The sequence below is a fragment of the Trichoderma asperellum genome, chromosome 1 (assembly GCF_020647865.1).
Source record: "Trichoderma asperellum chromosome 1, complete sequence".
Taxonomy (NCBI): domain Eukaryota; kingdom Fungi; phylum Ascomycota; class Sordariomycetes; order Hypocreales; family Hypocreaceae; genus Trichoderma; species Trichoderma asperellum.
Window position 1 is genome coordinate 2,871,873 of NC_089415.1, and position 26,632 is coordinate 2,898,504.

General features: G+C 49.8%; 8 protein-coding genes across 8 annotated transcripts; 5 read left to right on the top strand and 3 right to left on the bottom strand.

Moving 5' to 3' along the window:
* Positions 1 to 767: 767 nt before the first annotated feature.
* On the top strand, positions 768 to 1,313 carry TrAFT101_000901 (uncharacterized protein; the record flags this gene model as incomplete). The annotated part of the gene is made up of 3 exons (XM_024909401.1): positions 768 to 950; positions 1,013 to 1,071; positions 1,148 to 1,313. The coding sequence occupies 3 exons, from the start codon at positions 768 to 770 to the stop codon at positions 1,311 to 1,313; spliced, it is 408 nt and encodes a 135-aa protein (XP_024765133.1).
* A 447-nt stretch (positions 1,314 to 1,760) lies between these two features.
* On the bottom strand, positions 1,761 to 4,532 carry TrAFT101_000902 (uncharacterized protein). The gene is made up of 2 exons (XM_024907488.2): positions 3,721 to 4,532; positions 1,761 to 3,263 (listed from the first exon to the last, which is right to left on the bottom strand). Exons 1-2 carry the CDS (start codon positions 3,987 to 3,989, stop codon positions 2,198 to 2,200), a joined length of 1,335 nt encoding a protein of 444 aa, XP_024765135.1. The 5' UTR covers positions 3,990 to 4,532; the 3' UTR covers positions 1,761 to 2,197.
* TrAFT101_000903 (uncharacterized protein) lies at positions 4,519 to 9,207 on the bottom strand. The gene is made up of 2 exons (XM_024904602.2): positions 8,994 to 9,207; positions 4,519 to 8,752 (listed from the first exon to the last, which is right to left on the bottom strand). Exon 2 carries the CDS (start codon positions 8,729 to 8,731, stop codon positions 5,207 to 5,209), a length of 3,525 nt encoding a protein of 1,174 aa, XP_024765136.2. The 5' UTR covers positions 8,732 to 8,752; positions 8,994 to 9,207; the 3' UTR covers positions 4,519 to 5,206.
* Positions 9,208 to 12,666: 3,459 nt separating this feature from the next.
* Positions 12,667 to 15,177, top strand: DBP7 (ATP-dependent RNA helicase dbp7). Its single transcript, XM_024907490.2, has one exon. The coding sequence runs from the start codon at positions 12,714 to 12,716 to the stop codon at positions 15,018 to 15,020; it is 2,307 nt and encodes a 768-aa protein (XP_024765139.1). The 5' UTR covers positions 12,667 to 12,713; the 3' UTR covers positions 15,021 to 15,177.
* Positions 15,178 to 15,383: 206 nt separating this feature from the next.
* Positions 15,384 to 18,114, top strand: TrAFT101_000905 (uncharacterized protein). The gene is made up of 2 exons (XM_024899241.2): positions 15,384 to 17,191; positions 17,271 to 18,114. The coding sequence occupies exons 1-2, from the start codon at positions 15,612 to 15,614 to the stop codon at positions 17,395 to 17,397; spliced, it is 1,707 nt and encodes a 568-aa protein (XP_024765140.1). The 5' UTR covers positions 15,384 to 15,611; the 3' UTR covers positions 17,398 to 18,114.
* Positions 18,115 to 18,452: 338 nt separating this feature from the next.
* On the top strand, positions 18,453 to 19,095 carry TrAFT101_000906 (uncharacterized protein). Its single transcript, XM_024899266.2, has one exon. It carries the CDS (start codon positions 18,619 to 18,621, stop codon positions 18,904 to 18,906), a length of 288 nt encoding a protein of 95 aa, XP_024765141.1. The 5' UTR covers positions 18,453 to 18,618; the 3' UTR covers positions 18,907 to 19,095.
* A 264-nt stretch (positions 19,096 to 19,359) lies between these two features.
* TrAFT101_000907 (uncharacterized protein) lies at positions 19,360 to 20,102 on the bottom strand (the record flags this gene model as incomplete). Its single annotated transcript, XM_024904605.2, has 5 exons — positions 19,360 to 19,532; positions 19,594 to 19,662; positions 19,726 to 19,784; positions 19,930 to 20,001; positions 20,083 to 20,102. The coding sequence occupies 5 exons, from the start codon at positions 20,100 to 20,102 to the stop codon at positions 19,360 to 19,362; spliced, it is 393 nt and encodes a 130-aa protein (XP_024765142.1).
* Positions 20,103 to 23,743: 3,641 nt separating this feature from the next.
* TrAFT101_000908 (uncharacterized protein) lies at positions 23,744 to 26,098 on the top strand. The gene is made up of 2 exons (XM_066126186.1): positions 23,744 to 25,715; positions 25,782 to 26,098. The coding sequence occupies exons 1-2, from the start codon at positions 23,852 to 23,854 to the stop codon at positions 25,820 to 25,822; spliced, it is 1,905 nt and encodes a 634-aa protein (XP_065982285.1). The 5' UTR covers positions 23,744 to 23,851; the 3' UTR covers positions 25,823 to 26,098.
* Positions 26,099 to 26,632: the final 534 nt, after the last annotated feature.

Below are 26,632 nucleotides of genomic sequence, written 5' to 3' on the forward strand. Positions count from 1 at the left end.
GCTGTACGGTTGGACTGTCTGATGAGGCCCCGTCGTCAGAGGCCCAGATGCGGCACCGACCGAAGGGCTACCGAATAATGAGAAGCTCAGACACGCATAGGTGCCGATATTGGTGAGTTATGTACGTCCATTTCCACGCACATCTACTCGTATATATATGCGAGGCCCCGGCAGCAACGCATCCGTCGGAACCATGCTGGCCTTGTGAATCTCAAGCCGGACGCCACCATTCATTCTGCACACGCGGAGCTTCACCGGCGCCAGCTGACACACTCCTTTCCCCCCTGCTAGACTATCCGTCGGCATTCATTCTTTTTTTTTTCTTCTTGATTGTCTTGTCTTGCAATTTGTTTTCGGCAGTGTGCATCATCGTTTGGGTTCATTTCATTCATTCATTTTCATCTCTAATCGTGTTCTTCGCTTTCTTTTTAAAAAACCAAGCTCATCCTCACCTTGTCCAAGCCCTTCGTACGGATATCTTCACTAATTTACTTCGCACCAACACTCGTCGCCCAACAAGCATCTAGAAGCCACGCGGGCCCTATTTTTATTCATTTGTTATCATTGCTATCATCGCTATTGTGGACCGCACTTCTGCTGTCTGCTTCGCCATCATTCTCATCTCTTTTTTTATTTCTTTTCTCATCTTAGAACTACAAGCTCATTCGCTACTTTTTTATTTCCTGCTCCTCAGCTCTTCTCGGCTTTCTTATTTCCTTTTCTTCTTTAATTCATTAATTAATCGATCATTTACCTCGCCCTGAGCGATGGCTCATATGTTGAGAGGAGCTTCTTCAGTCAACTTGGAGACTGAGAGCGTTGGTGGCTGTTCCAATACAACCAGCGCTGCTTCCGAAATGCGTCTTAAGAGCAACGTCAGGACTCTATATGAGCGTATGCAAGCAGCTCTGCGTCATGGCAGACGGAAGCAGAAACGTGGGCTGGAAATTGTATGTACATGTGGTAAATGTTATATTATTTGATCGAGCTCTTGGCTAACCTTGTTCTCCAGTCTGGGCCATTTGATCTTAAAAAGGAGCCCGTTTTGCTCCCCGGCATTTCTCAAGAAGAGTGAGGCACCCCAAAACAAGCGCCACGAGATTGATCAACTCCCCAGTCGATTGTACTAATCCATATTTTGGTGCAGACTCTGTATTCTTCGAGAAAAAGCTGCCGCTAGTCAGATCGGTGTTGCAGAAGACTCCATGTTTCCGGACCCGTCGTCAAGCCTACCTCGGCCAATACGTTCCCGATCTCCTTATCGGAGCCCTTCGCCGTATTCGATTGTCTCTGTTCAGCAGCAGTCGAACTGATTAAATGACTGGATGCAAAACTCACGAACCAGAACATCAATATCGTATCTATGATTGAGGACATTACGGGTACCTTTATCACTCACTACCTCTATCATTATTACTTTTGGGACTGAGATGCTTTTTTTCTTTATTTTTTTCTTTCTCTTTTACTTTCTACGTCGTTTCTTTTTCTTCTATGGACACAAAACTTTGGGATAAAACAGATTGGCTAAGCGTGGATTCGGGTTTTGGGACTGGATGGGCATTCGACATGGGTTATTTCAGGATAGATTGGGCAGGACAGCGGGCACGCTGAAAAGAAAAATAGACATTACAATAGCGGTTTACTCAGGGCAACAAAGACAAAAACAGGATACAGGAAATAATTTGGTAATGATGGATGGAAGGAGGGGGCGAACGTGGAAATGTCGAACTGCCACGGTTAATGCGACACGCGGATTTAATGCAGGAAAGATGAAAGGCATAATAATTTTACACAACATAAGTAATCCGAGCTCACTTTTGACATTTGTTCTCAGCGTTCAATTGTTTCTCTACTATGTTAGCGCCATTTCGCTCAGCTTTGTCTCGCGTGCGGGTGCTAATCTTCGCGTAACGAAACGGTGGCCATTGCAGCATGACAAAGACCATAACCGGCAATCGCTCTATTGCTCCATTCTGTTCTCGAATAATCATCCTGGCTATATACGGGGTAAATATGAAAGGTCTATATTAGGTGATATAATTTTCCTTCTCTTTTTTTCTTTCCAAAATTTTCACGTTTCTGAAGGTATCCGCATTAAATACAAAGAAGGGGGGCTATAGCTCCCTGGGGCGAAATAGGTAGGCATGCCTCATCTCGGTAAAGAGACGATGAGCTTTGATGCATTACACTGTGAAAGCTATAGCCACCTGTCGTACACGTCCAAGCTTTCCTGGCGCACGCCCTCCATTTCCCCCTTGACCCCCAAGAGCTTTACCTTTACACCTTTTTCGCGACTCCATTCAGCTAGGAAATCTTGCACGCGACTCTGCGTCTCAGCGTCATCTCGCATCAGCAGGGCCAGGGCGTCGAAGCCGCCGGCGCCGGGCACGACACCGCCATAGACGCCGTCGACGGCGGTGAGGGCGTCGAGCAGGACGGTCTGAGTGTCGGGCTCGAGGGGCACGTCGGCCAGGTGGCCCATCTTGCGGAAGCGGTCGCGCACCTGGATGAGCTGTTCGGGGAGCCGATCGACATCGCCGGCCTTGAGGATGGCAGCGAGCCCTTCGTTCTTGGACTGGAGGTCGTTCCAGAGAGTGGATGACTCGTCTGCCTTTTCGCTGCGCCAGGCGAGGATCCTTCGAACTAGTCCGACGGTCTCACTGCCGCAGTCGACGTCGCACATGCGCAGGACGAGACCTGGGGGGACGCTTACGCTGTCCTCCTGGACGTCAACATCCCATTGCTGGCCATCGACGACGGCTAGGAGCTTCTCGCTGAAGCCAGGGGCGCCAGGTTCAGGAAGCACGTTCAAAATCTCAGGGGAGAATCTCCTGTAAGTGCAGGATCCGTACACGGCGGCGGCAACATCAAAGCCAGAGCCAATCTTGCCCTGGGCGGCGCAGTGCGCAGCCTGAGCGAGATTGTGCAGCGTCTGCTTGCCCTTCTTAGTTGACAGATCAAAGACGCTGCTGGGCAAGTAGTGAGTGAGTAGGGAGGCCGTCAGGGAGGTGACGAGCGCGGCGGAGGACCCGAGGCCGGTCTTGTTAGCGCCCTTGATGGGGACGGGGAATTTGGCGAAGCGTCCCGACGAGGCCTCGTGGGAGTGGGAATAGTAGTCGTTGTCAGCAAGGATGACGAGGCGCGAGGACGTGATGTTGTTATGTTGCTTTGATGAGGATGTGGATGAGACAACGGCGTCGATGTACGTGAGGGCGTAGCTGAGCGTTGTTTCGACGAAGCGATTGGACGTGATGGTGGAGCCGCTGCGGAACAAAGAAAGACACGGGTCGAATGTTAGTTTGATGACAAGACTTTTGAGAAGAAATGATAAATAGAATGATGGGAAAATTAGAGGATTGAAAAAGATGGAGACAATGCATTCCTGGAGACACTGAGATGGTCTTCTTTTTCCTTTTTCTTCTTTCTTTGTTGGTGGTAAAGAGATGAAAGCAAAGAAAGAAAAAAATTCCTCTTAATTGATTTCAAAGACTTTTTGTCTTATTACTCGTAGGAATAAGGGTATCGTGTCTCTCCCGTCATGTCTTTCTTTGTTTTTTCCCTCCCTTGCGCCGTTTCGAAATGGATTCTTCATTTCCCGAGAAACAAGCATAAACAAAAATAAGGGTCTTCTAGAACAAGACAAGGCGTCCCGTAACGGATAATATAAATATAGCAGCAACACGCTCGAGAAAAACTTGAGAAAAAAAAAATACTACTCACACCTGCAGCTGCGTAACTTTGACGCCTCCGCCCTCTTCCACATGGTGATAGCCGTAACGCCACTGCGCGTCCTGAAACTGCGGGCTAGTAACGACAATCTCATACAGCTCGACGCCGGGCTCGCTGGTGATGTCGCCGGCGATGACGTTGATGCGCGCGCTGAGGCCTAGGACGAGGCCCGTGTAGGCGCGCTCCAGAACCAGGAAGCCGCCGGCGAGCAGGACCTTGCCGGGGGCGGAGACGGCCACGGTGGCGTTTGCTGTGGGCATATCTGGGAGTAGAAGGTTAGCTGTGGGATGATTTTGAATAGAGATTTTATTATATACTTGAGTTTGTTGAGTTGAGTTGAGCGGAGCTGGGCTGAGGTGAATGGAGAGAAAGGGGTGGTGGATAGCTATCTGGCTGAGGTCTAATCAAAGGCGCCTCAATTGAATGGTATAAGGATGAAAAATGAGATTATTAAGAGAGAGAAAAAGGGACCAAATCAGGACGCTTTTATTAAGTATAGCGGTAACAGGAGGTACTCCACGACTTCACCTATCAGATCATGAACATTGATGCTCAAGTGAGGCCAGCCGGGAGGTTACCTGGTAGGAGGTCAAAAGTGGAGCGGTGAGACTAAAGAGACTACAGTGTGCAATTCCATAAAATCACAGTATTTACACTGTAACTAATCCTCCTCCTCATCGGGTACTCTATTCACCTACTCCGTATTAGACTCAACATCAGATACAAGTCAAGCATTCTGATCAAGACATCAACATCGCGTCACAGATTAATAATAAGAACAGATATGAATAGGCATTATCTCGCTGCCTTGAGCGCTTCTTCGCTTTATTTGTATATGCTCAAACCATCTTTAATATGATACATGGTAGCAGAAAATCCCGTCCAGTAAGAGAGTAATAAAGGGCCAAGTTTCCCTCCAATCCTTTATGTACCGTCAAACAAAACTCCCAAAAATGGAAATAAAACGCCGAAATGTTCTGCTACTACCGTTTGTTTGTTTTTGGCCTTGGCCGCAGGCCTATGCCGAGTGGAGATTTGTCTATCAGCGGCTCTCAGAGTCCGCAAAACCCTTCCATTCCTTTCTTTCGAAGATCGCCCCCCCAGACCCATTATGTAAAAATCCAAAAATGCACGTCTTCTCTTTTTTTTTTCTGCATTTGCCAAGCATATTTCCCATCCGTCCTTATAACGCCGGGCCATCTTGTAAAAAAAAAAAAGAAACAAAGGAAAGTCGGGTGTGAAAACACCGAATGTATAGAACTTCAAACAAGAAAAACACCACGCATAGCCTCTGATATTAAGACGACACCCCAATAGAACCACCGTCCCAACCTGCATGCCAAAGGGGTATCAAAACATGTCGAGGCTTAAAAATGATAAAACCAAAAGAGAAAATTGATAGTCAAATGACGTCGCTCCACCAAAAGTCGGGTAACATGAAAAAGTCTTGCATAGAATGCAATATGCATGAAAAGAATTACTCTGCGGCGCCAGTGTCTTGGCCTCCGCCGAGCAGCTCTAGAACCTTGTTGACAACTGCACTGGGGTATCCGCGAGTGAGCATCTCTCCCACAACTGCCTTTGCTTCCTCTCTCTGCTCAACAGCAAGGAAAGCTCGGGTCATGGCTTCATACGTGCTGGGCTCGCGCTTCTCACGAACCACGGCGTCGTAAATCGCCTGGGCCTTCTCAATCTTCTTCTCTGCAGCCCAGCCGTGAATCAAGGTGTTGGCAATGTAGGGGGTGAGCTCCACCCGCCTGCTTCGCATCTCGGCTAGGATTGGCTCTGTCTCGGCAACCTGGTGGTTTGCAACCATGGCCTCGAACAAGGCTTGGTAGATGCTGGCATTGATGGGGACCAGGTTATCCGCCACGACCGAGTCAAACACTCTTCGCGCACCTTCCATGTCATGCAGGACGCAACCTCTGGCGTGGATGAGTGAAGCGTAGTGCACCGACTCGGGCCGCTGGCCAGCCGCGCGCATCGTTTCCAGAACCTGTTCCGCAGCCTCCATATCGACCGTCTCCAGAGTAGCATGAGTGTCGATAAGTAGCTTATAGGTGTGAGAGGTGGGGGCAATGCCCTTTGTCGTCATGCGGTCGTAGTAAGCAAGAACCTTGGACTTGTCACGCTTCGTCGTTAGGAAGAATTGCATCATGCTGTTGTACGGCGCCGGTCTGGCCTTGTAGTTGGGCATGGCCTCCATCTCGTCAAAGAGCTCCTCTGCAAACTTCTCGTCACTAACACGGCACAAAGCGTTCACAATGGTGCCATAGGTAACCGAAGTGGGCTTGATACCAAGCGCCCTCATCTCAGCAAAGTAGAAAAGGCAGTCATCGATACGACGAGCCTTGCCCAGCTTACCGATGAGTGCGTTGTACAGGAAAGAGCTCGGCTCGACGCCCTCGGCCTTGGCGCGAAGGAAAATGCGGACAGCCTCGGAGGCCTCGTCGAACGTCTTGGTGGAGTCCTTCAAGGTGGTGATGTACAGTCCAAAGGTGTTAGCAGAAGGTGTGGCGCCCATCTCAAGCAGCTCTTGGTGGAACTGCTCAGCTCGTCCACGGTTACCGAGGGTGAGGCAAGCACCAACCATTGCATCCAGAATAGAAGACCAGCCATAGCGAACAACGGCATTGTGGGCTACCGGGGGAACATCAGTACGTGCCATTGCAAGAATTTCCTGGCAAAGATCCATCTTGTTCTCGCGAGCAGCGGCAGAAATCAGCTTAGCATAGGTAATGTATCGGGGGTGTCTTCCGGCACGCCGAATGTTCTTGAATCGGTTGAGGGCTTCGTGGAGACGAGGACCCTTGCGACCATGGTTGCCCTCCAAGTCATCGGCGATCAAAGAGGAACCCTTGAAGTCGGTGTTGCTTGCATAGGGATCGTAATTATCTTCATAGCTGGAAACAGTTGGCGTAGATTGGAACGGAGAAATGCTGTGGACCTGAGAGGGAATCGTCGACATCTGAGAGGCCAGCTCGCGGGGATCGACGATGCCACGAGATTCCATGTAGCGGGCAATGAAGTCAACACTCTCATCAATCTCTTCGGCCAGTTGAGGACGGGCCTCGGACTCGGCAGCTCGGATTCTCTGGAACATCATCTCGGACTGTGCCAAGCCCTCTGCGACCTGGCCGGAGCCAATGAGAGAAACCGCATACATGGCAGTCGGCTCGATAAAGGCAGCTGTGGCACGCACCTCAGGGTTGGAGAGGGCATACCAATACTTGGAGGCCGAAGCAACGTCGCCTAATCGCACGCTCATGGCAAGAAGGGCAATTGAAGGCGTAGCAAGGTCCTGGAGATCAGCGACGTGGATGTTGGCATATGCCTCGATTGCTGTGGTAGCATCGTTGCCATCCGCAGCGACGGTGGCAATGTGGATCATGGCCTGATCTCGAACGCTAACATCAAGAGACTGAGCCCACTGAAGGGCCTCTTGGAAGACACCTCGCGTGATGAACCCCTTAATGAATCCAAGATCGACCAGGGCATCTTTCATATCTGCGACAGAGGTGCCGTATTCGCTGACAATCTTCTTGAAAAACTTCATTGCGCCTTCAATCTTGTCGGAAATGACATAGGCATTGAGGACAGAGGCGTACACCTGAGCGTCAAGTCGGTCGTTGAGCGCTGAGCTCCCAGCATCATGAGAGATGGCTAGGTTTCGGTACTCGTTGTAGCATTCAACAGCGCTGATGAGGTTACCAGACTTGGCATAAGCAGTGATCATCGTGGGGAAGACATCGGCAGAGGGAACGATCTCACTGAGCTCCATATGCTCATAGAATCGCAGCATGTCTGACACCCGACCAACTTGCGCGCAAGCTGAAATCAACTGTCGGTACGTCTCGGCTGAGTAAGAGGCCTTACCAGCATCAAAGGACATGTCGAACAGCTTAACAGCCAGATCGAGGCGCTCATCCTCGCAAAGGATGGCATGCTCGAGCTCGTGAGATGCGAACATGAACTTGCCGGGCTCATCCATTCCGCCAAATCGCAAGCGCTTCTCTTCAAGAACAGCTTTCATTTCTGAAACCTCCAAAGAGCGAGTGGATAGCAGACTGACGAGAATGTTGAATGTTTCGCTGTCAGGGGACACCCTGCGGCGCATCATATCAGCATACACATCCAGAGCCTTGGAGACAACCTCAGTTCTCTGGCTAGGGATATGGATTGCGGCCAGCAGCAAAGCATTGTAAGCACTGGCAATGGGCTGCACACCCGTGGCCAGCATGGCCTCGAACACAGCCGGGATCTCAGCATACCGGGCAGCCTCCGACAACTTGAGAAGGTGGTCGGCATAGGACTGAGATTGGCCCTGGGCAGAAGTACCAGTTTCTTGTATTGCTTCAACAGGTGTAGGCGTGCGCACGCGAGACTGAGGTGCAGACACAGAGGTGACTCCTTCGGCAACTGCTTTTTCGACAGCTGCTTGAAGTTTTCGAGCCTGGATTTCCTGTTCGAGCGCCGCATCGATGTGAGCAAGAGCCGCCTCCTCCTCCGCCGACATTAGATGCTGCGGTTCGGCACCATCGTGAGCGACCTCAGCTGAAGCACTCTGCTCACCAGCCCCGGCCTCTACGCCGGCCTCGGCGGCATTCTCACCAGCAAGAACTGATGACGCATTGGGCTTCCACTCAATGCGCTTCTGGAAATCAAACTGCGTCCATTCCTTGTCCTCTTCCGCCCCAATGACCTCCTTCTTCTGGAGAGCCTCAAAGTAGGCATCTAGACCTCCGTGGTTCGAGACATGGTGATGATCGGCTGGTAATCCAGACGATAGTCTTTCGCTGTGAAAGGCAGAATAGAGAGGGAAATTCGAGACACGACTGGGCCGGTTCGACTGTCGTCTGAAGACGGGGCGGTTCTGAGAGTTGAGGACGTGAGGGTGAGTGGCAGCTACGACGGATTGTGCGTAGCCGTGGGCGGTAACGGATTTGGCGAATGTAGATCCTTGACGGATAAAATTCGAGTACAGTTGTGAGTAGATGGGCATTTAGATAGCGGGAGGAGGAGACTATATCATGGCACATGTGTTAGTCATGCGACGCAAAGTTTCACACAATGAGCTGCCAACAAAGGCACGATGCTGCTCGGTGTCTAATGACGCTGGAGATCGCTGGGCAAGACAAAGAACAGTCCACTGCAATGCAGCGCAGTGTTATCTTTTGTTCATTCTTCTGTCTTGTCACCAACGCCACCGGTTGCGCGCACGAGCAGGCAAACTTGGGAGGCAAAAATCGGGGCCGAAAACTTACGGGGGAGAAAATGATAGTGGGCGATTGCAGGTTCATTTGACAGCCGCGGAAGCCGTCAAACAAACGCGCTATGTAAATGGTCCAAATTGTAAAGAGGGGGAGAGATGTAAAGGGAAGAAAGAAAGAAAAGACGACCAAAATCAAGAGCCGGAACGAAAAGGAACGGGACCGGCCTCGATTATCTTCTTTTTAATTGTGTCGTGTGTGTGCGCTGACTTGAGATGCGAGAAAAGAGATGAAATAAGGCCTGGAAAAAATGGCGGGGGCCCGTGCCGGCCTTATTTCCTCGGGCCAGGGCCTGTCCTGAAGTGCCGTGGCTGAAGGAGGCCGCTAGAACTGAGCGAGAGCGAGTGTGGAGTGCATTGCACGGGCGGACGGAGTCCCCAAAGCCGCCTGGAAGACGCTACGGCTACAGGTGCTAAGACGGTAGAAGACGGCAGACACTAGCAGAAGAAGGGCCCCTCCAATAATGGGTGGACTCGGGACAGCTGCAAGAGGCACGAGCATGTGGAGGTGACTCAGATACTGAAGAAGAAGCTGCAGAAATTATGGCTCCAGGTGCCATTTTTTTTTTCTCTTCAGCTTTATTATTATTATTATTTTTTGGCTTCTGTCTCCATGCAAACCTGTTGATAATGCAAGCCGCCCGTCTTCAATGATGCCACTAGTGCTGCACATCTGCGGGCGATTCTATTTCCGTAATCCCATTGACCATAACGAGCATTTGATTTACATTTCGCACAAAACACGAAGCATGCATGTACTGTACACAAACAGAATGCTGCGGCGGCTAGCCGCGTCTTTCGCTTAACGTCGCCGCCACCTACAAGTACATGTAATTGTGTGCGTCATAGACCAAAAGTTACATGCTCCCAGCTTCATCAAATCCGGGGCTTCTAAAAAAACTCTCACACGACACCTTCAGCTGCCACTTGCCCAAAACTGCTTCGTGCCGAGCGCCATGGGGAAAAAAAGACGACGATACATCACATACATTTAAAATTTCTCCTCGCTAGTAAGGCGGCAAGGCATGCGCGTCCCACCAGGCATGCCCCCCGGTCTGGCAGCCTTTCATCCTCCTTCGTGATTCGCACTGCTCCTGATTGGCCACGGCGAGAACAAACCGGCTGCCGATTCGCCAGCGTTCCCTGGCGAGACGTGGAGATCGAGGGAGAAGCCGGAACCATCGGTGGTCCCTGCAACAGGAAGGGACAGGAAAAAAAAAAAAAGAAGAGAAAAAAAGAAAAGTGGCACTAGTATAAGCCAAAGAGGCTGCAGCAACTGAAGGGTGCTGCCGTTCAGGGCTTTGCGCATGTAAGTTGTGTAGCCAGCCCATTATCTGATATCATCATCGTCTGCATCATCTGCATCATCTGCATCATCTGCAGGCGGCAGAAGCCTTTGGAGCCGACAGCCAGCACTTAATCCCTCAGCGTCCGCATCCAGCAGCCTTACGCGGTCTCCAACCATTGCCTGGAATGCGTGCGCGTCGCATTATCCCCAAAGTCCGTGATAGGCAAAACGGTGATTACTATCCACCTGGTGCGACGCCTTGAACGGTCATCGACATATCAATCAGTATTAGGCCCCGCATAGCGAGCGCATTGTCGGGCAGTTGACAAGTCCGACACCAGCGCTGAGGGTGGGTGGTATTAGCGACAAAGGCGTCTATTCCCGCCTCAGCCATAACTCAAAGCTGCAGGTAATTTACATGCAGAGAGGACAGATATTGCTACTACCTAGGCCTACTACCTGTATTAGCAGTTGCCGCGATGCGCCATCGAAACCAGCCCATGGGCCTCTCTCGTAAGCCATATTTCGGGATGCTCCTTGGTTGCGCACAAATTTCTTTTACAATTTCGCTCTGATCTGGTCTAGAACCGCAGTCGTAGCCATCGGCTTGTGTACCCGCAGGCTATTTGCACAATCTGTCCGTTCGACATCTCCAGCTGTTTCTAGAAGAAACCTCTGTCCTCTCGTAGAACCGTCCTAGCAGCCTGCTCGGCGTCAATCAAGTTCAATGTCAGTGGCTTGTCTGCGCCTCGACGGTGCCACAGGGCCCTAAAAAAGAACCCGCTTCTCTAGCAGAAAGCCTTTCTGACAATCCTTCAGCTGCGCTAATAACATTGTGCGTCACAAGGGTGGACTCGAGGGAGAGAGTCCCGTCAATTCCCGTATACGGGCAGTAGTTTTAGGGGATTCCCCGAACTAATCAGCGACCCGGAGCTCGGATGCAGCGGACGAGGATTGACATCTCCGAGCAGCTCGGTGGGCTTTTTTGCGCCCCGGGCCCCACGAGCGCCTAGCTTGAACTACAAGTACGGAGTACAGGCGAGGAATATACCTGTATGCGTCCTATTTTGTTACATATACGAAAAGGATACTGTAGTTGAATTTGATATATTCGCATTTATATATTACGAGAGAGACGTAATGATGCAAATGTAGGCGTCGAACTATCCTAAAACAATACTCATCAGTGCAAACGACCGTGAAAATGCAAATGTGGCTTGTTTAACCTTAAACAAGCCAATCATCTGCCATCTCCAACAACAACCTACAGAAGCATAAGGCTACATATATCTAATGGCGCCTTTAACTAAAGTCCTATCAGTTGAGCGGGTGAAGATGCCTGGATGCGAGGCCAGGGATAGCAGCTACACTCTGTTTCTTCTCTACGCTGGCCTTGGGACTTCAATACCTGGCTGCTTAAGCACTATAATAGCCCAAGTGAGGATATTGACAATTAGCTGAACGATTTATCTAAATTCTTTTTTCTGCCTGATTAATCAGAGTGATGAGGCTTATCGGAGCCCGTTGCCGTTTGTCAAAGTCGAATCTGGTCTGCGGAATATCGTCATCCTCATCGCGACCGGCCTAAACGCAGATGAAGCTTTCTGGCTATGCATTGGAGAACGTCTAGGTTGAATCCAAATGGACACACTCAGGGTGTTGCGTTGACTATGATATTAACAAGTACTAAAGTGTCAAGGCTAAACTGAACTGCGTAATATAGCTCAAGATTCGCATAAACGATGTGGCTGCACGCACCTTGAACATTGACGATTCCGCTGATACGCCGTATGGCTCTACGTCGCATTCAGCTTGAGTTGCCGATATCTTCCTAAAGAAAGCCTCGGGCTCTAAATCTACAGAATACCGAATATAATTTTCCACGAGGTTTTTGGCTGATTTAATAGAATAACCTAGATATAAAGAGCAATGCGTTACAGTCCTCTTGGTTAGGCGATGGCAACCTTGAGTAGTGCATATAATAGCTGATGAGGAAGGAACCAATCGGCCACCTGCGATACTCAGTGTAGTGTTCATGATACAAACCGATAGCGTATTTAGAATCAATTTCATATGCGTACTATTTAGTCTGTAGTAAACCAAGACTGATCCAAAATTAAATCAGCTTCACTTTGATCAGGACACTCGTTAAAACACCAGCTTTGGTGTCTGCATGTCGATTACATCTATGCAACGTTTTGGCTTATGAGCCAGCCAACCATATAGGTATGATAGATACCGCTCTCGGCTAGCTCCACTAGGTTAAAACGGATCGCAGATACCCGCAAAATTATTGATAGTCTAAGGGCGTTATCTTATCGATAAGAATTTTCGTTGAGAAAAACCCATTTTTTTGGACATCACCGTTCCAGGCCCAAAGTCAAGGCCTCACCCGACGACTGCCAGAGCAGAGATATTGCTCTCATCATGGCTGACGATGGAATGCTGATGAATTTTGAGCTGGGCGGCGGGCCGCTCAAGCCTCAGGTCAAATTTAAGGGTGGATCATGGAGGGACAGGAAGCGAGCAGAGAAGAGCGCAAAGCTTGGCTCGCGCCCAGCAGGTGCAGCACGAGGCCCCGACGACGAGCAGCGATCAGCAAAACGGCAGAAAATCGATGGGTTTGGATCAGGACGACGAACAGAAAGCGAATTGCCCCATCGCTCGGATCTTGTGCGGAAGAAGACGGCAGATCATGGCGCCCCGGGCCAGAAGAAACATGCAGGCCCTCTAGGGAATCGGCAGGTCGTTTCCCGCCTATTTTCGTTTAATCCAGAGCAGAAGACAACTTTCGATGAGGAGGAGGAATGGAAGGAACCCGAACCAACAAATGCGCCGCTTCTGACTGTTGCGAATTTCGGATCGTTGACCATCTCTTCTCGGCTTGTAGAGGCGCTTGCCAAGATGAATCTTGAGCGTCCAACGGCGATTCAGCAAAAAGTAATTCCGCACATGCTATCGAGTAGCTCAGATGCCTTTGTTCAGGCCGAGACGGGTTCAGGAAAGACATTTTCATATCTGCTTCCCATACTGCATCGGGTTCTCCTGCTCAGTGGGAGCGGCGAGAAGATTCACAGAGACTCGGGTGTTTTCGCCATCATCGTCTCGCCGACCCGTGAACTTGCAAAACAAACACATACTGTGCTGGAACAGCTCATCAGGCCATTCCCATGGCTCGTCTCTACTGCAATTACCGGAGGAGAGTCCAAAAAGGCAGAAAAGGCCCGACTTCGAAAGGGTATCAACTTCTTAGTTGCAACCCCGGGAAGATTGGCGGATCATATCGATAACACAAAAGCTCTCAACCTGGGCACCGTGAGGTGGCTAATCCTTGACGAGGGTGATAGACTAATGGATTTGGGATTCGAAGAAGATCTGAAGAAAGCTATAGAAGCACTTAAGCAAGTGAAGGTGTCGAATACTCTCGCCTCTGGGGTGTCTCTCGAACCGCTTCCGGACCGAAGGGTCACCGTTCTATGCTCTGCGACAATGAAGCTGAATGTACAAAAGCTCGGCGAGATGAGTCTTGCTGATGCTACTTTCTTGGCCGTGGAAAAGGGCGCTGAGACGGTGGATGAGAAGAAGGAAGAGCAGGCTGTTCACAAGGCCCCGGCGCAACTCCACCAATCACACATTATTGTGCCCGCCAAGCTGAGACTGGTGACGCTCATGGCCTATCTCAAGTCTGTGTTTTCTCGCCGTGGCCACACAATGAAAGCAATCATTTTCATGTCTTGCGCCCACACTGTCGACTTTCACTACGAACTCTTAAAGATTCCCGAAAACGCCGAAGCACCCCAACCAGCATCAAAGGAAGCGCCATCAAAAGAGACTCCCTCAAAAGAAACTCCATCAAAAAACGCACAGTCAAGAGACTCTGAGAATGTATCCAAGACTGTTGCCAAGGCAGCCTATATCACGTCTGCTGCAAGCCCTGAAGTTGTATTACACAGGATGCACGGATCTCTATCACAACCAGTTCGAACAGCAACCTTGAAATCCTTCTCAGCTTGTAAATCGCCCTCCCTCCTCATCACCACTGATGTCTCGTCGCGCGGTCTTGATATCCCTTCCGTTGATTTGGTCATCGAGTATGATCCTGCTTTCAGTTTTGATGACCACATCCACCGAATTGGACGAACAGCACGAGCCGGACGCTCTGGTGACGCAACTATATTCCTGCTTCCTGGTGCGGAAGAAGGCTACATCGAGCTGCTTAAAGCCTCTGGATCACCTTCATCATTATCTTATGAGTCTGTGCTCCAGAAGGGCCTAATGACCAAGCTAGAATTCCCGGTTGAAACGACTGCTAAGCCTCAAGATGGACAAACTTATCATGATAAGGCCGAAACTTTACAACTCCACTTGGAGCAGCGCCTCCTCCTGGACAGTAAACGACTCGAATTAGCAAGAAATGGTTTCAAGTCTCATATCAGAGCCTATGCGACACACACCAAGGAGGAGCGCGTTCATTTCGATATCACTCAGCTGCACTTGGGACATGTTGCAAAGGCTTTTGGATTACGAGACCCGCCGGGAGGCATTGGCGCTGGTATAGAGAGAAAGGCGCAGAAGGGCAAGAAAGAACATTGGAGAACAGTCAAGGGAGGCAAGAAGGACGATGACAGCGATGATGATGACGCTGCTAAGCTTGATCAGAAGCCCGCGAGAGACGCGCTCATGCGTAAGAGTAGGATGCTCATGTCTGGAGCAAGCGAGTTTAATATTGGATAGACAGCGGATAATGTGCTTATCTTTTTCTCTTTCATTTTCGTTGTTTTACTGTAAGAGTCATAATCGGAGAACAAGCTTTATCGGAGCAGTCTCGGCGCTGCAACTGCTACCTTTTGAAACCCAAAATAGATAAATGCTTTAATATGACTGCGAACTGAAACCTTTCATTAGTACTAGCATGGAACCTATATTCATCGGTATGTAGGGGCTGACAGGACAAGAGCCCGAGATCGCTGCCCTGCAAATTGAACGTTGTTGAAACTTGTAGGACCAGCTACTAATATAAATAAGGACCCTCGCAGCTAGAGAGTACTAAGCCTATGGAACAACAGCGCCTCCCAGATAGAGAAAAGTATATCCCTTAAATAACCTTCTTCTTCAGGCAAGAGGTGCTCCGGGTTAACGTCGGGCGAGATAACAGAGCAGCCGACAGGGCGACTTCCGACGGCGGGGTGATAAGCAGATAAGGGCGCCAGGGCCATTTTCTTCGTGACTCAACAGCGATTTCAAAAGGCTGCCCCGCATCCTCTCTCGCCTGAGTCTTGCAAAACGAAACTTTTGCCAAAGAGACTCACGGTCACTTCGCTCAAGATGGCGACCATTTACATCGACGAAGATATCGGCAAGGACGACGTTTCCCAGACCGGAACTGAGGAATCGCCCTACAAGTCCCTGCAATTCGCCTACCTGCAACGCCCTGCAGAGGCCCAATATCTGACTCGCAAGTCCCAGAACACCGAAGATGAGGCAGCAAAAGAGTGGAAGCCTGTCGCAAAGGCGGCCTTGAAGAAGGCTGTCAACTACTTTGACGTGCAGAAGAAGAAGGCGGCCAAGGAACAGGAGCTGGTGATCAGGCGAAAGAAGGAGGAGGAGGAGCGAGCCAAGGCTTTGGAAGCGGCCAGGGCCATCGTTATCACAGAGGACCCTAGCCTTCCTGCTGCTGTTCGAATTGGGCTAGACGAGGTTGGCGACCACATCAAACTGCGTAAGCTGGACGACTCTGAGAGCAAGGGAACCCGTGTGCGCGTCTTTGGTCGCGTGCATCGCGAGCGCAAGCAGAAGGATGTCATGTTTGTCACTCTGAGAGACGGCTATGGCTTCATGCAGGTGGTTATTTCAGGTCAACTGGCAAAGACTTACGACGCCGTTACCCTCACTCGTGAGACTTCCATGGAGATTCTGGGAGAGATGCGGGAGGTCCCCGCCGGTGCTCGCGCTCCTCTCAACCGCGAACTGCACGCCGACTTCTTCAAGATTCCTAAGCACTGGAAGGCCCCTGGTGGTGATGATGCCATTACCAACAGAGTTCAAGCAGATGCCGAACAGGCCATGCTTCTCGACCAGCGACACCTTACACTTCGAGGCGAGGTCGCTTCCGGCGTCATGATTGTACGCGATGCTGTCGAGTGGGCCTTCAACCAGGCCTACAAGGAGCTCAGATTCCGCAAAGTCAGCCCCCCAGCCCTCGTCCAAACTCAGGTCGAAGGCGGTGCGACGCTTTTCAAGTTTGATTACTATGGCGAAGATGCCTTCCTCACACAGTCTTCTCAGCTCTACCTGGAGACCTGCTTGCCCTCAATGGGCCATGTCTACTGTATCGAGAAGTCTTTCCGAGCCGAAAAGTCTCTGACTCGACGACACTTGTCAGAATTCACACACGTCGAGGCCGAGCTTGACTTCATTACGTTTGACGACCTGCTATCACACATTGAGCACATCATGTGCCGTGTGCTCGAACTGGTTATGGCGGATCCCGTCGTTGCTGAAAAGATTAAGACCATGAACCCCGAGTTCCAGCTGCCTGAGAGGCCATTTATGCGAATGAAGTATTCCGAGGCCATCGATTGGCTTGTCAAGCACGATATCCCCAACGAGGAGGGCAAGCCCCATGCCTTTGGCGACGACATCGCCGAGGCTGCGGAGCGCCGTATGACCGACATCATCAACAGGCCCATCTTCCTCACCCACTTCCCTGCTGAGATCAAGTCTTTCTACATGTCAAAAGCTCCTGAAGATGCCCGCGTTACCGAGAGTGTTGACTGTTTGATGCCCGGTGTTGGTGAGATTGTTGGTGGTTCCATGAGAATGGACGACTACGAGGAGTTGATGGCCGCCTACAAGCGCGAGGGCATTGACCCCGAGGCCTATTACTGGTACACTGACCAGAGAAAGTAAGTTGCATCATCTCTTCAATTTACTAGAAATTTGCCAGTTCAATTGCTAATGATTACGTTTTCCCCCCTTGAATAGGTATGGCAGCTCTCCTCACGGAGGCTACGGTCTGGGACTGGAGCGTTTCCTTGCTTGGCTTTGCAAGCAGCATACTGTTAGAGATTGCTGCTTGTATCCTCGTTACATGCACCGCTGCAAGCCTTAGAGAGATAAAATTAAGATTTTAGAAAGTTTTGTTTGTTTTACGAGAATACATGAAAGAAAGGCCGTTTTTGGGCCAGCTATCAGAATACTTCTGTTTGCGGATAAAAAAAAATAACAAAAGAAATAGCATGTGAATGAGAGCCAAGGTGTATAGAGGTATTGATGCTGGTGATAGCCACGTTACATGGAGAGATTCTTCAAGCCTAGCATTTGTTGCCTCATGGAAGAAGATCGTCAGGTGGCCCCCCTTGACGATCGTTGCGTTGCATGAAGCTCACATGCAGGACACCGGAGAGTGAGCATCAAAAATTGAGCTATCACATGCCAAAAAAGAAAACAAAATGACAATATAAAGTAAAAGATTCGTCAAGTGACAGACGAGGCCCGGGGAACAGCTCTTGAAATCGATCTGTTGGGGTAAAGCTTAACGCTGCATAGAGTGCGCTGGTCTAGCTGATGATACTAGATGCAGAGATATTCGCCACAATCACATGCCAGGCACTTCCATGAAAGAATTGTATGTAATTCCATGCAAAAATTGTTACGGCTACCGTTATAACTGAATTCGAATTTTATCAATGAATAAACTGCTGTCTTGAAGCGCAGAGTTATTTGCACGATTTGTCAACTGTTGAAGGTGATACCAGTACCTGTCTTCATATCTTCAGGACAATTATGAATCGCAGGAATTCTAAATACAATATTTATATAAGACTTCTTACAGCAAGAATCCTTTCATTCTGTTATAAATCTAGTCCACGACATTCCAAGCTCAATCAGCCTAGGCAAAAACCCCAATGGCAAACACCCCAACAAAATAGCTTCCTAGCTTTAAGCATCAGACATACCAAACCAACCAGCAATTATACAGTTATGAAAGAGCTCCAGAAATCTTGTTCTTAGGGGACGCTAAAACGTCATGGCAGATATAGAAACGCCATACACCAGAGGCGGGAATGGAGCACTCCTCCAAACGTGGCCTTGACGTCATGCGCCACGATGTCGATCAGCAAATCTGACTTCATATAAGTCCCAAGCGGTTTCAAGAAATAATATCCCAACGTATACCTATTTCCCCGTCTATAAATAGCTGTGTTACCCTCTTCTTCTTTCTGAGACTTTTTCGTCTCAACTACAAACTACAACTTTGAACAATTTTCAAATACTCCTTATAAATATACAACCACATATAACAAATCAAACAAAACATCAACAATCAACAATGGACAAAGACGAAAAGGGCAACACTGGCAACGTGACCGACCAGGTCACCGGCACCGCGCAATTCGCCACCAGTCTCCTTGGCAACACGGTCGGCGGTCTGGGCCGCACTGTCGGCGGAGTCGCCGGTGCAGCAACTCGCGGTTTGGGTGGCACCGTCACCAGCGTTACCGGCGAAGCTGGCCGGCCTGTAGGGGATGCAGTGGGCAATATTGGCACGGGCCTGGAGGGAGGATTGAATAGTGTTTCTAAGGGGGTGGAGGATGCTGGACAGTGGAAGAAGCAGTAAAAAAAAAATTGGCAAGCTTGATGTTTAATGATATTGTACGATACCGAATGAGACTGAATGGGAGACGGGCGGAAGGGGCTTTAGCTCGGCACTCTTGTCAACTAATGAATTCATAATGAGTTTCAACCAAGCCTTTTCATAATATGCATTGTAGTGTATTCTGGTAATCACCGTAATAGCAAATACTTGGACCTAGCTAAAACCGAACCTCTAGAGCCGCACCATGACATATTGTATATCGCCTGGTCTTCCTCTCCGCGCGTAGATTGCATCACATGGTGACATCTCTTCCCCCAACTCCGTATCTTCCTCAACGCCCAGAAAAGAACAACACAGCCCTCTCAGACGCTTTATATCATGTCATATCTCATGCACCTGAGAGAGTTTTATCCGCCATTCACCAGGTGTCGTTGAACTATTCCTAGCTGGTTGTGTGTGGCAGACTGTGCCCATTTAGACTTGCTCGGCGCCCCAGCCAGCATCGGCCTCTCGCATGCTGCTCGGGGGCTCAATCAGGGGGACAAACTCGAGGCCAATGTAGCCAATTCCGGCAATACCGACGATGCCACCAGCAATGTTGCTAATGAGCTTGTCGCCAAGGAGAAGGCCTCCGATGAGGATGTAGACTGTTGAATTCGTAAGCAGGCAGTCCAGTAGGAGGAATAAGAGCCAAATATTGTAACATACAAACACCACGACCGATGAAGGAGAATAAGAAGTTGGCGTATCTCGAAACTTGGGGAGGGACTTGGAATTCTACAGCTGTGGTCAGTATGGCCTTGCGACTTGGTGCGAAAGGATAGAGATCGTGGAACACACCTAGTAGAGCGATAGCAAGCCCAAAGACAATCATGTAAATGCCGATGATGAGGTTCTGGCTACAGTGACGAATGTCAGCATCCGCCCATTTCATGTCCAGCCCCGCAAGGCAAAGCTCCGGCAAGCGCTGCAGTAACCAGTAATTCCAGTCGCATTCAACACGGGAGAGATGACATTCGTGTATTCTTTCGAGGGCGAACCTACAGTCCAATAGGGAAGATGTGGAAAACACCACCAAGAACCGTGACACCCGCCACAACCAAGTTAACAATGCGGCTGCAGCGCACCGAGGCGCAAAGGTTAGCGAGTCTGGTTCAATTGCACCGCGCGGATCACGCGGATAGTCCAAAGACATACAAGATATCGGAGAGTTCCATGGTTGCAAATAGATGGAAACGAGGTTAAAATTCGATCTCGAGAGGGCGGAACAGCAGGAAGAGGTTTCGAGGGAGACGGAAGCGTCGCAGTGCGTGGATTTTGAGTGTCGCGGGGGATGGATCGTCGCACGTGGAAGCTAGGCAGTAGCTCTATCCAGGGGCTAAGAGCAGGAAGACGAGGAGCAAAAGAAGTAGGAAGACGAAGGAAAATCAGTTAGGAGCGTGTCATGAGAAGCAGATGATGAGAATGAGCTGGCTATGTTTGAGGCTTGCGCAATCGCTTTCAAGCAGCTCTCGGAGTGGCTGGCTGTTACCCTTGGAAAGCGCACAAGGCTGTGGCTGTGAGGTGACGTATTTACTGGGGCGGGCACGGCGGCAAAAGATCGCCAAAATGTCGGAACAACTGGAGGAGAGGTACCGGGTACAATGGTCAGGCGCCTCTACATGGAAGGCGCAGCTTCTCTTACAGTAAGCTGAGCATACAAGAAGGTGCGCAGACTCCATCTCCACGCTGCAAAGCGTGTCTCATCCGCAAAAGTGAAAATCACGCTGTCAATAATGCATCAATTTATTATAATATGACATGTAAAGAAATACTTCCTCGTCTCTAATAAAGAGTTGCACAGCTGATTGGATAATTAGGGATCGACAGAAGGCGCTCCAGGTTACTGACGAGCAGAAGGTGATGTTGAGCTAAGAGAACAAGGCTACTCTCCAAAGAGAACAAGGCTGCTCGCTCATGGAAAGATTGTAAACCCACAAAGAGAGGGGACGAGTCTACTGCGACACGAGAGACTAAGTAGTCCATCCCGGAGGCCATTGTTGTCCATATGCCAGCGACCAAAAAGGTCGCCAAGAGCTATATAGTAGGTCGACGCTCCAGTCCCTCACTTAAACGCGAGGTCCCGGGGCAACAATATGCGAGAGTCTTTGAACAAGCAGATGATTCATCAAACAAAGCACATCTATTACTGGACAGCTATGGCTGTTCCCAAGAGTATAAACAACGAGTCCATGATTATGCCAATTTACAATACAATTGAGATGGATGAAAGCGGTGCGACGCGGATAGCCGATTGATGCTGAGTCTGGCCGCATCCTGCGACATAGGTCCATCTCTTCATCTGGGAAAGGAAGCGGTATGAGTAAGTTGGGTTAGTTATCCTACGCATGGAGACATTCAAGATGCCCCTCGTTATGATTTTACAACCATAGGGCCGGGACCTTTCAGAGCGAAAGACGCAGCCTGGTGGATTTGATTAAGACTAAGCCTGGCTGAAAATGGCCACTACGCGCACTAGTCCTCTGCAAAGGCAAGTAGGACGGCAGAGAACAGGGGCTACGACGTCTAGCAACAGCAATAGTCGCATGAGCGAGGCGACGGAAAGCATCTAAGCATACTATCGGTGTTTCACTCACGCATCAAGTACATGAACCTATACGAGCAATGGTTGTCTTCCAGCTGCCACTGTGCCCGATAGCTCTTTGGAGCATAGTATTTGATTCTCCCTGCTTTATGGCCGACCACCTTGTCCATGTCCCATTCTGTTTGACGAAGCCACCTTTATGGCCTACTTATCCTCCTACTACACGCCTTGCATGAAACTGCATGCATGGAGTGGAGATGAGCCCGGAGAAACGGCCGTGGATGGGTATTTCAGTCCGCTGCAAACGGCACAGCGGTGAGTCGGGAGCTCTGGCAGTCGCCATGCGGGAAACTACCTATTCGACGCTCACTGGCAGCTGCTTGCGGTATGCGCATTGCTTCAATCAGACGATGGACAGCATCACACGTGTCCCGGAGAGGCCACGAATTCCTCCGTAGCCAGTTGGAGAGCCCTTGGTGCTCTAGAGTCGTGATTTGCCAATACCCCTCAAAAGTGCTTACGCCGTCCCAACATTTCTCAGCCACGCATCATACGAAGTACATGTACTTCAGGAAGGCGCAAGATGCAAGACGCAATACGCAAGACGAGAAAAAAGGGCAAAGAAAGCTACCGAAAGACTGACAGGGATGATAACCGAAGACGAGTTTAGCTACCTCACCACACACCCTCCCCGTCGCCTACGTTCCCAGTCGCATCGCTACGGGACGCTTGGCGCTGGTGTGCCCAGCATTTTCAAGTTTTCGCGAGAGGAAGCCCTCCCTGCGCTTTGCTCCAGTGAACTTAGCTTGGCATCGCCTGATGGCTTTATGCTCGTCGTTCCCATTTGGTACTAGGTGTTTTTTTTTTTTGTTGTTGTTATGAGCGAGCCTTGTGGTGGAGGCACTTAATGCCGGAAATCTCGAAAGAAATACTAGGCCGATCGCCTTGTGGGCAGATCAGTGGGTACTCTATGAAAATGCTGGGGTGAGCTAGTCGTGAAGTTAATATTCACTGCAAGAGAAGCTTTTAAGACATTGGAACGCTTATGGCTTGTCTATACAGCTCTCACAGGTTCATATTCGAGTCCAAGCAAGCGCACAGTCGACTATATTGTCATTGGGAGGAACTGCATGCAGCCAAAGTCTGTGTAGCAACAAATACCTGCAGTATGACTCGGCAGGCACTGCCATGGAGCCTGGGAGGGGCATATACCCAAGGGAGGATATACGCTAATACACGTTCCACCAAGGCTGCATAAATCTCCTATGAGATGGGATTGTCACTACCTTATCAACGCGCCAATACCATGTCGTTTCTCCTCAGCAGCCGCAAGTATACCTATGATTCGCTGATTTCGGGTTTTGTATACACCGAAACAAAGCATCTCGGATTCGTATCCATCCTGGTCACAGTACGACGTTGAATCAGAGCTGAGCCATAATATGAGGCACGAGTACAGGCTACGGAACAATGAATACTACGTACACAGAAGTATTAAGAGTGTGCCATTACACGTACAAGTAATGCAGGCTTTCTATGCCGATAGTGCGGTGCCCTATCCATGCAAGCTGCACTTCGCGTAGGAATCAGGCCCTTGATCCCTGCTACAGTAATATATGATACAGTACGCACACTAGTAAGCTAGTGGGAGGGGAAAGAGGAAAACATTCGCCGTTTGATTAATTCAGTTCCGTGGGAGTGAAGCTTCGGGATGGGGCTGGACGGGACAGGGATTGCCAGATGCTTGCAGTACGGCTGTTGCTTTTTGACAGCCCGGTTTAGACAAGCCCCCTGTCATCAAGCATGTATCACATGCGTGATCAAATCCCCCCTCCCCCACGATTCCAGAGTCATCTCACCATTACTAAGAAAGTAATAGAGATAGACACAGTACGAGCAAAATGAAGGCGACCGGACCAGGGCTGCTTATGAGCCAAGTCCTGGACAACGACGGAGCGGAGGATTGGGATGCAGAAAGCAAGACCTAGACCACTCTCGTTACCGTGCTATCTATGCTGATCATTTCAGCCCGGCTTCTTAGATAGAGCATCGCGCCATGTGATTTGTGCCACGTCAGTCCTCTTGGTACAATGAAACTCGTGGCACACATTGCTTAACTGCACGAGAGCAATGAAACCCTGTCCATGTGTACAATATACGACTTACGGAGTACATACAGCGAAGTCTCAAAAGTATTTAAAGAACCGGAACCTGGTTCCACTCCTTGATATCTTTTCAACTTTACATGTTCATTAACTTTGCGCATTCTCGACATTTTTTATAACAAGTCTGTCTTTTTTTTTTCTTTGCCTACGATTGGAATAATAATAAAACAAATTATTACCAAGCTTTACTTAATCTTACAAGCTTACGACAAGCAAGATGGCGTCCTCCAACAGCACTCCCCTCACCAGCATCGACTCTATGAACTCCCAGATCGAGAAAGTAGTCCCAACCGCAGATCAAAGTAAGTTTGTTCGCGGTTTCAGTAAGGAACTGTGGCAGGGTCTCGCTGCGGCCGCGAGATCCTTATCGTTTGGCCGCAACACCATCGATCTGGGTAGCTTGATCAAACATGGCCCCAAGATGCCGGATGATATGGAGGGGACTACTGAGCTTACTGGATTCGCCAGTTGGGAGATTACTGAGGAGCCGCAGTCGCTCAACCATCCTCTTCGCGTTTCGCCTCACGGGCCTCGCACCGGCCTCAAGCGACGATGGAATCTGATGAAGCTGCAACCCACTTCCTGCGAGATATCCGGGCACAGCAGCTTCCAAGTTTCGGACAGCGAGTCTAATGGTCTTGCTTTTATGTTCTTGGCTTGGTCTTACATCCTCTGCGTGTTCTTGCTTGAAGAGCAGCGCATCCCTGTTATCTATGAGGATGCAGCAGCCCCGTCTGGTGATGAAACGCCCACGAGCAATGAATTTATTGTAGACCTCGGTGACGCTAGCAATGAAGAATACCGCTGGTGGTCTACTCTTCTCTCTCCTGGCCAAGGATGGAAGGCTACCCGCTTTGGGCATCCAGTGTGGGCTGTTTCGTTTACTGGCAATGTTAAATTCAAGATCACATACCAGCGCAGCGCTTCAAAACCATCTGGGGAAATAGAAGAGATCAAGCCTCCGACAAGCAAAGAAGCAGCTGAGTTCCTTTCTCGATTTGCGTCCTTGTACAATCTAGAAAGCCAGGCTGTGTTGGGCCTCGCGATGGCGCTGATTGTGCCCCTTCATCAGAATATGTCATCAACTATACACATCCCAAAGCCACATCTCGCCAAACCAAGTACGGTTTCTCTGACATCCATCATTGATAAGGAGTTTCGCAACCTGTCTTACTATATGGCTCTCAGCTCCAATCCCACTTTCGTGGCTTCGGCTCTTTGGTCCGTCTTTTGGGAGCCCGAAGTTGACTGCAATTTGGTCACCCCCTGGTTCGATCCAATAATCGATGTCCTTCTGCCCTTGATTGAAGATGAGAACCTTGAGATGGTGGGTCATATGCTAGCACTTAGAAGGCCTGGTGTCGCCCCTCTATGGTACGGATTGCTTGCCTGTGGCACTACAGAGACCGTCTTGGCTATTGTTCCCTACCTCAAGACGCTCAACACTCGCGTGCCTACAAAGCTCATGCCCGAAGTTGCGGTTTGGACCGACTCACCTCAGTCATTCATGGATCTGACTGGATCCGGGCCTTACCTACAAGGGAGCCAGATCTCACGGGCTGACGCGTGGCGACTTCGGCACGAGTGCTGCAATGCTTGGAAAGATGGCGCTCATTTTCGTTATCTTCCAACTACTCCATTTCGCCCTTTTGGCTCCATCAATGGCAATGAGCTTGAAGTCGTGGTACGCAAGCATCTCGAATGCTCGAGACATCAATGGACGTACAAGGGATTCACGTGGGTACTAAGGACCAATGTTACGTTGCTCCATGAACCTCGTGTATTGACCACACCCTGGACTGATTTTGAAGAAGATTCGGTCATTCAACCACCCCGAAGAGAATCAGTAGACCCAAATTATGAGCCAGATCACGCAGCGAGCCAAAGAGCCGTTGGCGATATGTTCCGATGGGCTGCTACAGAGATGGAGGCGTCTGGGAAGCACATTTACTCCCACCCTTGGGTCGATATAAATTCTCATTTCGTACAGGCTGAGAAGGCAAAAAAGCGCGGGAATAAAGGGATGATGCGCCTGTCGGAGCTGTTGATGGAGAGAGTCAAAGAGTGGAATGAGAATCGTGGTGAGTAATTCTGTTCCCCGCTATGTGTTTACGACTGACCATGGCTGATCGATGATTACCGTCTAGAAGAGGACGATGAGACGGTTGTTGGTGCTGGAGAAGTTTAGAGAGAGGAGCTGATGGTGCTACTATTTTTTTGTATCTAAATGCATGAGTGTAATTATACATGGAAAGAATACCGGCTATGGCGCTCAGATTGTTAGTAAAGTCAGCCGACTGCGTACTCTGGCATTGGAAATGGGTGGGAGCCGGCGAGCTCCCCAGATGGCTAACAGGGCTGGGATTTGAATTTGGAAAGGTGGTCTGCTGCTGCCTGAAAGTGTGTGTTTTGTCATTCTTACCAACCACGATTAGTGTCTTTCATTAACCTGATAAGCTTGCCTTTTTAAGTGGTTGTGAACAGACGTGCGTGCTGAACCCTTGTATCCGACGGAAATGCAGGCAGCGGAACTGACACCCTGACAGAACTTGCTGGCTTTCCAGAAAGGGAAAGACAGCAGGTCTCTGATTGGCTAATCTAAGCAGAACGAGAAAAGAGACAATATCGATTCAGGACGAAGCCTAGACGACTCCTTGACTGGGAACTTGGGCACTAGTAGGTAGTGCAGGCGAAAAGGCAAAAATATCCTGGGATCCTTTCGTCTAAGCCAACGGAACACGATCAGATTGGCTCCCATGCGAGATATTGCGGGGCGCAGCCGTCAGCTCAGGTAGCGAGCTCGTCAAAGCGCTGCGAATCCAAGTGCACCTGTACCAACGTGTACTTGTATCCTGCACGACCAAGGAAGGAAGCACGTTGGTTGGGTGCTCAACTCGAGCCAGGGTCTGATGTACGTACATATTGCACAGAACCCCAGATAAAGCGCCGGAAACTCCGCATGAGGGGCGGGCTAATGCAGGTCGCCTATTTGCCGCTG

What these genes read in the sequence shown, in the direction of transcription:
- TrAFT101_000905 (XM_024899241.2), top strand. Translation starts at nt 15,612, where the DNA reads ATGGCGACCATTTACATCGACGAAGATATCGGCAAGGACGACGTTTCC. An exon ending in TGGTACACTGACCAGAGAAA is followed by an intron (nt 17,192 to 17,270) that starts GTAAGTTGCATC and finishes CCCCTTGAATAG; the next exon opens with GTATGGCAGCTCTCCTCACG.
- DBP7 (XM_024907490.2), top strand. Translation starts at nt 12,714, where the DNA reads ATGGCTGACGATGGAATGCTGATGAATTTTGAGCTGGGCGGCGGGCCG.
- TrAFT101_000906 (XM_024899266.2), top strand. Translation starts at nt 18,619, where the DNA reads ATGGACAAAGACGAAAAGGGCAACACTGGCAACGTGACCGACCAGGTC.
- TrAFT101_000902 (XM_024907488.2), bottom strand. Translation starts at nt 3,989, where the DNA reads ATGCCCACAGCAAACGCCACCGTGGCCGTCTCCGCCCCCGGCAAGGTC. An exon ending in AAAGTTACGCAGCTGCAGGT is followed by an intron (nt 3,264 to 3,720) that starts GTGAGTAGTATT and finishes TTTGTTCCGCAG; the next exon opens with CGGCTCCACCATCACGTCCA.
- TrAFT101_000908 (XM_066126186.1), top strand. Translation starts at nt 23,852, where the DNA reads ATGGCGTCCTCCAACAGCACTCCCCTCACCAGCATCGACTCTATGAAC. An exon ending in AGAGTGGAATGAGAATCGTG is followed by an intron (nt 25,716 to 25,781) that starts GTGAGTAATTCT and finishes ATTACCGTCTAG; the next exon opens with AAGAGGACGATGAGACGGTT.
- TrAFT101_000903 (XM_024904602.2), bottom strand. Translation starts at nt 8,731, where the DNA reads ATGCCCATCTACTCACAACTGTACTCGAATTTTATCCGTCAAGGATCT.